General features: G+C 38.8%; 1 protein-coding gene across 11 annotated transcripts in view; it reads right to left on the bottom strand.

Annotated features, from left to right (window-relative positions):
- VPS13B (vacuolar protein sorting 13 homolog B) overlaps positions 1–14,992 on the bottom strand; it is a 798,456-nt gene that overhangs the window by 177,829 nt on the left and 605,635 nt on the right. For all 11 annotated transcript variants that reach the window (XM_059994971.1, XM_059994970.1, XM_059994972.1 and 8 more), the window contains one exon: positions 10,424–10,819. In XM_059994971.1, coding sequence (XP_059850954.1) covers positions 10,424–10,819 — 396 coding nt within the window. The remainder of the gene's footprint in view (positions 1–10,423; positions 10,820–14,992) is intronic.

Here is a 14,992-nt window from a genome sequence, read left to right as displayed (position 1 = left end):
TTTTCATTTCTAGTTTCTTCAACTAATGATGTTGAAGCACATAAAAATGGCACTTGGGTATTTTTATTTTATTTTATTTTTTTGGCTGCACCATGTGGCATGCAGGATCTTAGTTCCCCGACCAGGGATCGACCCCACGTGCCCTGCAGTGGAAGCATGGAGTCTTAACCACTGGACGGCCAGGGAAGTCCCTGCACTTGGGTAGTTTAACCATGAAAATAGCTTGCTTTCCCCCTCTTGATCAGAATATGTAAGTGTTTCAGATCCTACTTAATTACATTCTATTTTGTAATAAGTCTATATCTGCATCTGTTATTATAGTAAGTTGTAACATAGGATAAGATTAATAAATGAAACAAAATACAACAAAACTGTCAGAGAACTACATGGACACAGATGTTTAAGCTGAAAGGGATGCTGGTGCTCCCCAACAAAGTTACTAAAAAGTCTAGTCCTCAAAATGAGAGTCCAAGTGGGTGGTCGACCTGCTAACACGTATCCCCCCTTCTCTAAGGCACTTGAGATTTCTCATGGGTGGGATTTCCAGTCCTCAGGGACTCTCATCTAGTCCTTATCAGTGAGTAAAAGCTGGGACTTCTAGTCTAATCCAAACCTCTTCTTTTGGACATAAGAAAATGACAAGCAGCAGGAACAGGATTTTATTTTTCTTTCATATGAAGAAAGGGAGAATTACTCATGGAAGACAAAAATGTCTATTGAGTTGGCTATTTATACTTGGCCCTTGTCTGGGAAAGGTATTTTTTTGAGAAATGTTTTAAAACTCTCAGATCCTAGAAAAACTGAACTGAAAATACCAAAGGGTGACGGTGGATACGCTTTGCCTCTTTCTTCCCCTCCCTCCAATGCTTACTGCCACCATGCTTACTGTTTCCACAGTTGTGTCAGTTTATTAGGAAAATAAAACTTGATTGGATCATGTGGTTATGTTAAAAAAAAAAAAAGCCTACTAACAAATCTGACCGTGCATATTGGAAAGTGTACAGCAACCTTCTCATAGAGGAAAGAATATAGTATAGCTGGTTAATTTAATGAGGAAACTGCTGGTGACTCAATTTTTTTTTTTTAAAGTAAGTCACATGAATGGAAGAACTGGTATCAACTCAAACAATGTTGAAAGCAAAATGACTTCCTAAGTGATTTACTGCAATGGCTTAGAAACTGGTATTAATCTACATGATCCAGGTTTTTAAAGACTGGTTTAATAGAAAGTCCAGAAGCCAGGAGACGTGTGTTATAGTCCCCACTGCACCCCAGAGTATCCCTGGACAAATCGTTTAATCTCGGCACCCCTAAGTGAGGGAGTTAGTCCTAGCTCAGTAGGCCTCAACCTAGGGTTCTCTGACACTTAGGGAGTCCCACATAGTAATGGTGGTCCATGAGGTATTTTAAGTATTTCAAAGATCCTGAAAGAAATCATGAATTTGCTGGAGACAGGGCCAAAGTGTACTAAGTTTTTTGGTTACAGTAGTATCTGGTTGGTATAGTCATGCTAGCTATCTTATCCTAAATACAGCGTGTTTGGATGATGGAGAGAAAAGGACAAAAAGTGTTCTTGATAAAGAGGATGATCTCCGAGATAATTTTCAGCTCTAAAATTTAATGCTCTATGATCTCAGCATTCATGTGGTATGACTGAGTTGGGAGAGGGAGGGAGGGAGAGGAGGATACAAAAACACTAATATTTATTGAGGAATTAAATAATTGTGTGCTAAGGAATGTGTAGGGTACTCTGTGTACGTTATTTCACTTAATCCACTCAACAGCCCCATGAATTAAGTATTTTTGCCTTTATTTTGGAAATGAGCTGTGTTGTAACTTTTACCACAATCAACTACCAGCAAGTAGCAGGGCTGGGATTGTCTGCCTCCTTCCAGCACCATGTTGCTTTATAAAAGCTACTGCTATTAGTTAGCTCTTAGTAATTTCATTTTTCCAATTGGTAACAGGGTTGTGAATAAGTGCTTTTTCCTGTCCCCGGCTGTCTTGCTTGGCCTCAGTATATTATGCCAACATAGCCTACAGGGCCAGAGCCCCAGCCAGAGAGCAAAAGAACATCGAAGATGTGTCTTCAGTCACTTATCACTGACAGGGCTGCTTTGCCAGAAACTTTCCTAGCAAATAGCCTTCTGGCTTATGTGGATGAGAGGGCAATTTGCTGTGACTGCAGCAAAACTAAACACTGTCACAAATTCAGTGGAGTGGGGGATATTTACTTCTAACCCTCTCTTCTTCCACAGTCCCAGTTCTAGGAGCTACAATAATTCTTATCCATTTCACCCAATACTAACTTACAAAGTGCCATCATGAGGATGCAAAGGAGACACTATTAAGAAAAAGATCTTTAGGAACTTCCTTGGTGGCGCAGTGATTAGGAATCCGCCTGCCAATGCAGGGGACACGGATTCAAGCCCTGGCTTGTTAAGATCCCACGTGCCACGGAGCAACTAAGCCCATGTGCCACAACTACTGAGCCTGCGCTCTAGACCCCGCAAGCCACAACTACTGAGCCCGCGTGCCACAACTACTGAAGTCCGTGCGCCTAGAGCCCGTGCTCCGCAACAGGAGAAGGCAGCACAATGAGAAGCCTGCGCAGTGCAACCAAGAGTAGCCCCCGCTCACCGCAACTAGAGAAAGCCCGAGCGCAGCAAAGAAGACCCAATGCCGCCAAAAATAGATAAATAAATAAATAAAATTTAAAAAGAAAAAAAACATCTCTAGTATTTAATTGCTAGGACTGGAAAGTTTCTTCTCCAATAGCATTTTTCACAGTGAGATATTTTCACAGTGAGATATTTTCATTGATAGCATTTTTGTTGTCTCAAATGCCCTTTTTTCTCCTGTCCAAGGAATACTGTTTTAATATGCGTATATGGGAAATGTTTACCAGTTGTCCCTTTTTTTCACCTCAAACGTATCTAAATCTAGAAAAATAGTTCTTTCCCATATCTTTGTTAAAGCTAGGAGAAGAAATAAAAAGCATTGATTCTTTTTTTCTATAGTACATAAGCACACAAAGTCTAGCGCAATGGAACACAATTCTAAAATACATAACCTGGACTTCCCTGGTGGCGCAGTGGTTAAAAATCCACTTGCCAATGCAGGGGACACAGGTTCGAGCTCTGGCCCGGGAAGATCCCACATGCCGCGGAGCAACTAAGCCTGTGTGCCACCACTACTAAGCCTGCGCTCTACAGCCTGCAAGCAACAACTAGTGAGCCCACACGCCGCAACTACTGAAGCCCGCGCGCCTATAGCCCACACTCCGCAACAAGAGAAGCCACCGCAATGAGGAGCCCGTGCACTGCGATGAAGAGTAGCCCATGCTCTCCGCAACTAGAGAAAGCCCGCAAGCAGCAACGAAGACCCAACGCAGCCAAAATAAACAAATTTATTAAAAAAATACATAACCAGAGGCCAACAGTTTTCTAGCAGTCTAGATTAAGTTTGGAATTGGTAACTAAAAACAATAGGGGGAAAGACTAATCTAGCTGGAGACAAGATTTGAAGGTGGGTATACTTGGGAGAGTGTAATAACTGTACTGGATTTCTCATTAGAAGGGAGCAGAGTCTTAGGAAGACTTCACATTCCCCAAGAGAACCATATTTACACAATTAACAATTCTTTTGTTGAAAAAAAAAGCTTTCATTATTGCATGTAGACACATGTGGGCTGTATAAAAATATAAGAGATGTGTAACCCATGGTAAACACAAAGTAATGATCTTAAACAGGCCAAATCCTTGAACTCGTCATTAATAAATGTCTCTCCTGCATTCAGCTACCCAGGCTGCTGGGAGCCTGTTTTCTTCAAGTACTTCAAACACTGAAATCCAGGAACATTTATTATTTTAATCCATTACAGGCAGTGCTTGATTTAACTTTATTGGTTGTGGTGGTGGTAGTGGTTATAAGTGGGGGGTACAGCAATGTTCTTTTACACATCATTTCAAAAGGGCTTAATTATATTTTATAGTTTGGGCCAGGAATTCTACTTGTTTTTGGTCTAACAAGGTTCAAATGGAGTTCAGGTCGGTGATTAATCAGAAGAAAAAGTCAGAGATGGTTATCTCTCTGCGATGAGCTCATCTCCCTCTACAAAAGGCTGGGCAGGTACATCATGTTCACTGTGCCACAGCACATGAGAGTGCTCTGACATCCGAAGATGGCTACTTATTGGATGATTTTTACTTTTCAGGCAGCCTGGAAATTAGCACATCAGATATTTCACCCAGTGGTTACCTTCTAAATTTCTGAAGTTACTATCCTATGTATTTAAAGGCTTCTCATTAAAATCCAAACAGCTATAGTAACCTCACAGCACAGAAAAAATGTACACGAAGAACAAAAATCACGTAACAGACATTAAAAAAAACCCACATAGACCCTTTAGCACAGAAAAATTTAAATATTCCAAATGAAAGATGTAAAGACTGAATTAATATAATTTGGTTAAACAAGAAAAAATAAGTGACCATATAAATATGCTTGAACAGCATATATCTACTAGTGAGTTTTTTTTTTTTTTTCCTGGGTATGCGGGCCTCTCACTGCCGTGGCCTCTCCCGTTGCGGAGCACAGGCTCCGGACGCGCAGGCCCAGCGGCCATGGCCCACGGGCCCAGCCGCTCTGCGGCATGCAGGATCCTCCCGGACCGGGGCACGAATCTGCGTCCCCTGCATCAGCAGGCAGACTCTCAACCACTGTGCCACCAGGGAAGGCCCTACTAGTGAGTTTTTAAAAAATATCAAACATTCTTAATTTTTTACCTCTCTTTTTGAGGGGGTGAAAAAAGATAATTTCTAAGATAGTAGTATTAACATTGCTTATTACTGACCAAAGTTCTATCTAAACATATATTATTGATAACAATTACAGCCGGGAGACTAAAACTTGTATGTTGGGATTTCTTCTCCATTGCATACGATTTCTAAGAGAGAGGACAAGAAAATTACTTTCCAAGAGAATGTCTTATACATTTATGGTTTTTATTTCCCGCTGTACTAGAGAATAAATATGGAACATTACTTTGAAAAAAAGTTATGAGAATTTTACTTTTTCCACTTATTTCCCATTCAATTTTTAGAACTTCCTATTTTACCTTTTTTGAATGTCTCAATAGTCTACCATTACGCACAGAAAAATATCAATTTTGAAAGAAAATCAGTAATCCACAGGTAATTTAAGAGTAAAAAAAGGACAGTCCAGTTCATCAGTAGCAACTTTGAACCTTGTTATAAAGTAATAGGACGGAATCTGACCAGGATTAATAGTGGTCCTCAGTTCTGGGATGAGGGGTGTCAGGTTACACGGACACTGGGCCATCTGTTCTGCCTGCCTACATTTTACTTCTGCAAAACTATAAACGCACCTCTACCTCAGGGACTATAGAAAGGCATTAGAATTCTTCTGCTTTTCATTATCAGAAGATTCAGTAACTCACTTCATTGTCAAGATAATCCCCTTTTACTCTTTCTTTTGCGCTTGCGGGGTATGGCCAAAATGACAAATAAAACCCCAGATGTTAACAGACCCAATGAGGTCTCCACCTTTCCTTGAGTGTTGGGTTTAAGCTACTTGAGACACAGTGTCAAAAATGACAGGACCCTGATGCCCACACCCAATATTCATTAAGGTTTGTTAGTGATTTGTATAGCTGTCTACAAACTGTACTTCCACTTCAATCCTCAGTGGCTGTTTAAAAGTTAAGTTTGTCCTCTGGCTTTAACAGTCAAAGAATTCATTTCTTATTGTTCAAGCATTGGAAAAAGATGCTATTTCTTTCTAAAAGTAACAAAAGTCTTTGGGGTGTTGTAAATGGCTTGTTATTGCAATATATTATTTTAGGTAGTCATATATAATTTAATGTTTTATTTCCCCTCAGGCTTACTTGCATTTCTGCAGCATCCAATGGCTATGACAACGCCTTAAGGAGATTTTCCTCAGGAGATCCAGTTGACTCTGGAATGAAAAGCTGGAGCTCCACTTTGTATCAATTAATAACCTGCTTTCACTTTTCAGTACATGAAAAGGAACTCTAGGTCCTTTACATTTTTACTGGTCCTGAATTCAGTGAACATGAAAAGAGGCATTTGTATACATGAAAAATAATGTGGTTATGCTTTCTTTCTTCCTACTTTTGTTTATACACAAAGATAAGTACATCTGGATGACAGAGGCTGGGGTAGTGAAAGTTATTTAAACCACAGCTCTTTGACTAGGAATTCAACTCATTGCTTTCTGTATGGATGAAAACTCCCCTAATTCCCTATGGAAAGGGGATTCTTGCAACTTTTCCCTAATTCTGACTAAAATGCCAGCCAAGATGGCCTCACTGAGGCTCTTTCCCCAACGCTTTGTGCCACCTAACTTGTTCATATCCTATTTCCCTTTCCCTTATCTACATGGAGTTTGCTAATCGGCGTGCCCCCAAGAAAGAGTAAGGCAGCCTAAAGCACAGCTATTTCACAGCCTGAATTGTGTACCCTTGTTTGCAGAAATCTAAGAAGTGCCGCCCTAATAGAGCCATAATTTACTCTGACAAGGAGAGCTAAAGTCTGCAGCTCACTCCCCACCCTGCCTGTGCAAAGTGCTACACTGCTGGTTCAGAATTTATAGCTACATACTTAAGGTTTCTCCAAAACACTATACTTCAAACAGCAAAAAAGACTGTGTGTGTGTGTGGGGGGGGTGGGGGTGGGGAAGGCTACTTTTAAAAAAGAACATACTACAGAATGGGACAGATTTAATGGCTAGCAAAAGAAATATCTGCCTTAAAATGTTTCAGAAAATAAGATATGATTTTGAAACAAGATTAATTTCGTTATCAATAACATAATCATAGAAAATTTGGCAATATTATACACAATCATAGAGATTTTTGCAATTACACACCAATTTAAAAAAATACAAGCATTACATCTTGTATGTAAAGTTTTAAAATTTAGGGCCATTTTACCACAGACACATGGGAGAACATAAGTATTCTAGCAGAAATAAGAGTTAGGTTATTATAAGTCACTGTTACACTAGCATCTGCAGAGTGGAATTAAAAAAACCCCATGTTCCTTGAAACTCGGATAGTTTAGGGCCACAGAATAGTACAGGAGGCTAGGAAGAACTCAAGGATTTTTTTTAAGTGGAAAATATTTAACCATTTCGTTTTGTTTCAAATGATGAAAACATTTCGGTGAATAATCTGTACATATTTTGTTGTAAAATCCAGTAAATGAACATAAAAGCATTTCATATTTAAATGTATTGACAATGTCTTGGGGAGAATATTAACTTTCCTCTTTCATTCTTTTATTATTCCCTTTCCACATACACTTCCCATAACCTTATGTCGGTTTAGATGATAAAAAATATAATCGTTAGGCAAACTCAAATATTTTTTGTACTTTTCACAAGTGAAGAAACATGCCTACGACACATTCCCAATTGTGTTTCTCTAAATATTACTTAGAACATAAGATTCCTCTAGCATTACAAATCTATTTCAGCTCCTAAATTAAAACTCATCTGGAAAGGACAGCTTTACCCTGTTTATATAACATTGTCATATAAAGAGTGTTAAAAAAAATATTTCACTAAAAATAGCTTGCGTAAGTTAGGGATTAGAGTAGTTTCTGCTGCTATAATTGTTCCTTTGTAGTTTTTTCCATGATGTTTTTTGCACAATGTTTTTGACTGTGTTTATTAAAGTCAGCACATCAAAAAGGATCAAAGAGAAAGTGAGTGAGAACCAAAGAAACCCCAAGTGTGTTGTCTCATTGGGGAGTTATGCAGATTCGCATAAACAAGTGCAAATTGTTGAGGTTTTAATGAAAATTTTCTACAATTATTTTATCTTAAGTCATTCTATACAATAACATCTGTACAGCAGATGGCTATGCTGTACCAAGGCAATGCTCCTTTTTCTTTCTCTGTTTAATAGTACATCTGAGATGACTACTTTTGTCACTGTGCTCAATTTGGTTCAGCAAATAATTTGAAAAGTGCAGCTGCTGCAGATGGTCACAATAGTTACATAAACTGTAAAATCAAAGACACAGTTCAGTATAACTGTATTAGAGTCAAACTATAAAAATCTGACATTAACTCCACTGAACTCAAAGATACACTAGAAAAATTTTGGGTTGAATACAGAGCGATGTCACTTGAAAAATACAAAAAGAAATATGACTACTGGTAGGACGGTTATTTTATTTTTTTGCTGAGAAATATTTTTTACCACTTACCAAAAATATACCTTAAGTAAACATTTGCATATATTTCATCCAAGTTGCAAAGCCTGAATTTTTAAGATATGCAAATATACAATGAAATTAATGTTCAAAGCTTAAATTTTATTTTACTTTTAAAAAGTTTTCCTTTGTTAAAAATCAATTTCTGAAAAATACGTAGTAATTTCTTAATTATAATTTCCTAGAAGTCATTCTACAGCAATAACTAGAACTTGCCATGTTACTTCACTTAATTATAATTTATTATTATTTTGCTGACTTTGTTATCTTTTAAACATTTGAGCATGCCATCACATCAAGCAGAAATGTAGAGTAAACAGATTTGGTGTTTGTTATACTCTCATAATAAAACTGTTTCTATTAATTAAATGGCTAATTTCAATTTGATCTGATTAGTTGATGCAAATAACTACTTTAGAACATTTGCAGGACACTACATAACGCAGAGTTATACCAAGTATGTCTTAGTCAAAGCTATAGTTTCTACTTCTGCATTTAACTAGATTTAAGAGTATAACTGTAAAAGGAGTAAGGGTACTAGCATAAAGGGAAAAAACAAGTTACAAAACCAGAATGAATCTACTATCTTGTAAAGCTCAGTGAGAGGATTTTAATTATATTTTAGAGATATTTACTGAGAATAGACACTATTAAAATTAGATAAAATATGAGTAGCAAATGAATGAAACAAGAAATGAGGATGAATAAAGAAAAGGACCTAGAATTGAGTACAGTACATGTTAAATGCTTTCATTCTGTTTGAGTCCTAACCCTTCCTTACTATGACTAAGGTAAAACTGAAAAGGCGTGGGAATGGCCCCAGCGTTGTCTGGGTTGTAATTTATTTGTGGATAAATCAGACATTGTAGCCTCCAGTGCTTCGTAGTCTTTCATGTCCCATGGACCTTACATTTTTCATTTCCAACTTTTAAGACAATAAAAAAAATACAGTGCTTTTAGCTGGCTTGGTCACAAATATTTCTGATGAGAAAGAAATCAATCATTTATTTTTTTGGCCTAAAATTCATACTTCTCAACTACAAAACTCCTTCTTTATCTCTTCAACTACTGTGCCCAAACTGGCTATACAGTTAGTCTCCAGCTGCCACTTAATTACTTTTTGGTAAGCAACTAAGTTGCCTAGTTTCAGGATTTACTTTATCCCCAGCACTATCCTCTAGCCCCACTTCTTTCCTGAAAATTAAAGTGGAAAAAAATGTTTTCCTTTTGCTACTTTTACTTTCAAAGTAAAATTTCTGGCATCATGCCCTGAACTTTAACAGTAGCAGTTTCTGTGAAGGAAAATGGTTATTCCCCACCTGTACCTTGTCTTTTCTCTTCCCCTCACATTCCTTCTGCCTACCCTTTTTGATTCAGTGTGAAAAAGCACATAACAGTTGAGGAAAATGTAGATGTCACTGCCTGTTAGTTTCTCACCTCTCCACCCATCAAGGACATTCAGTTGCCAAGTCCAGGGCTCCCTTGCTCAGCCAGGCACTGAAGCATGGCCTTTCCTTGCAAGTGTTGCTACATGATAGTCCTCAGTGGCATTGTCTTTTCAAAGTTGAACCTTGGCTTCTATCACATTTTGTGCAGCATTCCTGCCACCAGAGCAATTTTTCTTTTTTAAATAAATTGTTACCAGTAACTTAATGTAGCACGTTGGAATCACCTGTAGGGTTTGTTGGAACACACTTTTCTGGGCCCCATGCCCAGACTTTCTGATTCAGGAGGTCAGGGGTAGAGCCTGAGAATTTGCATTTCTAACAAGTTCCCAGATGCTGCTGCTGCTGCTGCTTCTGAGACCACACTTTAAAAGCTACTGTTCTAATGGCTCTCAAAACTTGATATATACTCTGTTCTTCCACTACAGCTATTTTAGGTAAAAAGAAATTTAGGAATGAACAGTTACAAAGACATCTGTAGGAACATGCCTGAAGAGGTAGATAGGAACGGTTTAGTTTACCGCAGTAACATACTTAGGCTTAACTGATTTGTTATACCATTTTCTTTAAAATAAGGCAACAAACCAGAAATGTTCCCAATCTCTAATGGCTCTTGAAACTTTTAAACTCTATTTAATATAAATCTTCAACATTATGCAGTTTTAGATGTTAACAAGTCATTGTCATCTCCCTCTCCCCTTTTCTGTGACTTACCAGGCACTTTTTGCGCTGCTTTGATATTAAGGCTTCCACTGAGGGTTGATAAAGATGCTAACAGGCACGGTTTATTAGGATGGGGGACAGTTTCCATGGAGACCACAATCTGAGTAGTATGAACAGAAATTTTTTGAAAGCAGGAAACCGTTCTCCACACGTTTTCTTGAAATGGAATCTTTTGTGCTCCATCACCATGAACTTTAAGCTTAGACAACTTTCCACGGTAACATTTGGAGGCTGGAAGCTCATCCTTATTCAGCATGGTGTCTGACAGGGCTGAGGTCTCTTTGCTGTGTGCACTTTTTATCTTCTTTAAAAAATGGTTTATCTGATCCAGCTTGGTAAAACTCAGGTTTGCTTTCAAAGGCTTTGATATATCCAAGTTGATGTCTGCTATAGAATTGAAAAGGATAAGAAAATTACTGAAGCTCTCCTATTGAAAATAAGCCTTTACTTCCCTGTCAAGCTCCTATTTCAGTTTCCCAACGCCTGTACTGTGGACTCATTAGGATGTCAGATGTTATAATTCTTTTACTTACCACCTAACCTTTCCATGTAGTTACTTGAAGGAACAGTTTCCCTGGACTACTTACATGCCTACATTCCTGTCTCAATCCATGTGACTGTCTGTCTGTTCCCGACAGAGCAAAGGCCACACATGGACATCTACCTCTGCCTTCCCACTCTGAGGTAAAATTAAGCAGCCTTTCCAGTTTGTTAATGAACTGACATTCTTTCTTCCGAGGTTAAAAGGGCTTCCTTTAGTACCCAGCACAACGTTTGACACGAACACTGGTATTAATAAATACTTGTCCAACTGATTAACTGAAGTAGCCTCCCCTACCACTCTCTGATAAAGTATATGCATTTGTTTCCCCTCTGTGACCCACTAAAACCCAGAAGAGTCCCTACATCTTTCCTTGGACTCTGCGTTGATAAAGTTTCAAATATCTCATCCAATGTAAGACTGAGATTTCTTAAAATCCATTTTACATGTATCATCCACCGGACGTTGTCCTTATTTGCCACTTACTCACTTAGTCACCTGACATTAAAACTAACTAGGCCCTATCATTTCTGTTTTTGCCTTCTCACTTCTGTTTTTATTATCAATAAGACATAAGACTGTAAGGGTTGTCAAGGCAGAGCATGCTACTCATGTTTATACCCAGTGCCTGGCACAGTGTGTTTCTCATATGTATGTGTTCAATAAATGGTTGAGTTTAACTGAACCTAACGAGTATTCTTTTCACTGGAGCCTGATGTAATACAAGACATAATCACAGATAAAGCTAGGAAGAACAAAGTTATCAAGCAGATTAAGTTAATATTCTGTCTGTTTTCAATAGGAGGACCTCTTCTCATCTTCCTCAGACGTCAGCACCTTAGAGTTTCCTCCTGGCTACCCAGGCTCGCTCAGGTTACCATCCCTTTTAAGTGTGCCTTTCCTGGTGTTTCTTTAATCAGGCTAAGCAAACTCTGAGAGTCCTGCTTCTAGCCAGTTGTCCACTGGAAAGGGTCAGACATCTGAGTCACCCTTCTGCAATACTAAAATGTTCCCTGCTCCCTACATTCATTTAAACAGGACAACACCCTAATTTAAAGGAATTATGTTTCTTAACATCTTTATTGACATATTAATTCATATCATACAATTTACCTATTTAAAGTACACAATTCAATGGTTCTTAGTATACTCACAAGATTGTGTAATCATCACCACTATTTAATTCCAGAACATTATTACCACCACCAGGGGAAAAAAAAAGTTCCCATGCCACTTAGTGGTCCCTACCCATTCCCCACTTCCAGCACTCAGGCAACCAGTAAGCTAATTTCTGTCTCTATAGATTTGCCTATTCTGGGCATTTCATATAAATGGAATCACACAAAATCTGGCTTTTTGTGTCTGGTTTCTTTCAGTTAACATAGTAGAAGTTTTTAAGGTTCATTTGTGTTGAATCATGTATCACCAGTATGTCATTCCTTTTGATGGCTGACTAATACTCCATCGTATGGATATACTACATTTTGTTTATCCATTATCAGTTTATGAACATTTGGGTTGTTTCCACTTTTTGGCTATTATGGATAATACTGCTATGAACATTCATGTGCAAATTTTTTTTTTGTGAACATGTTTTCAATTCTTTTAGGTATCTACCTAGAAGTGGAATTGCTGGGTCATATTTGATTACAGCAATCCTAGTGGGTATGAAGTGGTAACCCATTGTGATTTTGATGTGTATTTCTCTAACGATTAATGATGTTGAGCATTTCTTCATTTCTTCAGTTGTAGTGGGTATGAAGTGGTATCCCATTGTGATTTTGATGTGTATTTCCCTAATGATTAATGATGTTGAGCATTAATGTTATTGGCTATGTGTATATATTCTTGGGAGAAGTCTATTCACACCCTTTGCTCATTTTTAAATTGGGTTATTTGTCTTTTTATTAAATAGCATGAGTCTTTTATGTTGATATATTCTGGATACAAGTCCCTATGAGATATAGGATTTGCAAATATTTTCTCCCATTCTGTGGACTGTCTTTTCAGTTTTTTGGATGGTATGATTTGCAGCATGAAAGTTTTTAAGTTTTGTGAAGTCCAACAGATCTATTATTATGCTTGTGCTTTTGGTGTCATATCCAAAAACCATTGCTTAGGGGGCTTCCCTGGTGGTGCAGTGGTTAAGAATCTGCCTGCCAATCCAGGGGACACGGGTTCGAGCCCTGGCCCAGGAAGATCCCACATGCCGCGAAGCAACTAAACCCATGAGCCACAACTACTCAGCCTGTGCTCTAGAGCCCGTGATCCACAACTACTGAAGCCCGTGTGCCTAGGGCCCGTGCTCTGCAACAAGAGAAGCCACCGCCACGAGAAGCCCGTGCACCGCAACGAAGAGTAGCCCCCGCTCGCCGCAACTAGAGAGAGCACGTGCACAGCAACGAAGACCCAACGCAGCCAAAAATAAACAAATAAAATAAACTTATAAAACAAAACAAAACAAAAACATTGCTTAACCCAAGGTCACAAAGATTTACAGTTATGCTTTCTTTTACAAGTTTTATAGTTTTACCTCTTACATGTAGGTCTATGATTGCTCTTGAATTAACTTTTGTGCTTTGTGTGGTATGGGTCCAACTTAATTTTTTTTTGCATGCAGAAATCCAGTTATACCAGCACCATTTTTTTTTTTTTTTTTTTGCCGTACGCGGGCCTCTCACTGTTGTGGCCTCTCCCGTTGCGGAGCACAGGCTCCGGACGCGCAGGCTCAGCGGCCATGGCTCACGGGACCAGCCCCTCCGTGGCACAAACCCGTGTCCCCTGCATCGGCAGGCGGACTCCCAACCACTGCGCCACCAGGGAAGCCCCTACACCAGCACCATTTTTGAAAGGAATTATTTTTGACTTGTAGAATTTGGGGTACTCAAAGAGGCTGGTGGGCAAATATTTTAGGGAAATTGGATGATTCAAATGATTCACACACTGTCCGGCTCTGCCTGCAAATTCTTTTATGAGGGCTTCGAAATTCTGTGGCCTCACAGAAAATAATACCACCTTTTACCACAGTGAAAAAAACAAACAATCTTAACAGATGATAGCAACAACGGGAAAACAAGACAAAGCTAAAGCAGAAAGAAGACTCAGATGTCGGGGCCAGAAGCTACCTGCTTTTGCCTGGATTCATAACGTGAGATTGAAACTAAGCGTCAGAAGTAGCCATAGAAACAGTTTATTGACCTACTCAGGAAGTTGCCCAAATATCCACCTATACTAACTGCTGAGCCTAAGGGATCCCTTTTCCCCGACTGTAAACTGGCAAAACATCCACGGAATGGTATATATGAGAGTTGTTGACTACTATCTCAATATGGATCCTTGTATCTCAGGTATGGTAGTCCCAGTGACACAGGAAACAAACAAACAAAAAGCCAGAAAAGCTATACCTCTGCTTAGTTGTCTAACTTGTCCTTTGAGACTCAGTCCTTGAGTCTCAAAGACTCCAGGAAGTCTTTCTTGACCCCTGAGGCCAAGTGAGGTGCCTCTCATCCACTGCTTTCAGAATGTCCTGTTTATTGTACCATCATCAGGTACCTATTCATATTATTTTTATAGTTACTGCTTAGGTATCTGTCATAGTCCAGCTAACTGTGAACTCCTGAACAATAAGGACTGTTCTACATCTTAATATTTTGAGTGCCGAAACTACTGTTTGGTCCACTGAAGTACAAAACAAACATTTTATGATGTAGTGAAGGAAAAAAAAAATGAATGATTTTTTCCTTCCTACTGAACTCCCACAGGCTCATCAAATCACTTCATCCAGAACAATCCATTACCTCCTCTCACACATGCTATATTCCCTGTCTCAGTTAATGACTCTAATCTACCAACTGGCTCAAATAAAAAATCTGACTTTTTGACTCATTTCATTCCCTCTTTTCCTGGTCCAAACCCACTCAGTGATTAAGTTCTGTCAATTTTACTTCCAAAATATTGCTTGAATCGAATCTCCTTCTCTCGAGCATTCCAGCCACTCCCCAGGTTTTCCCTCCATGCCT

This window comes from Delphinus delphis, chromosome 17 (assembly GCF_949987515.2).
Source record: "Delphinus delphis chromosome 17, mDelDel1.2, whole genome shotgun sequence".
Classification (NCBI taxonomy): domain Eukaryota; kingdom Metazoa; phylum Chordata; class Mammalia; order Artiodactyla; family Delphinidae; genus Delphinus; species Delphinus delphis.
The sequence above is the reverse complement of the archived record's forward strand: the minus strand, read 5'-3'. Positions and strand labels throughout refer to the sequence as shown.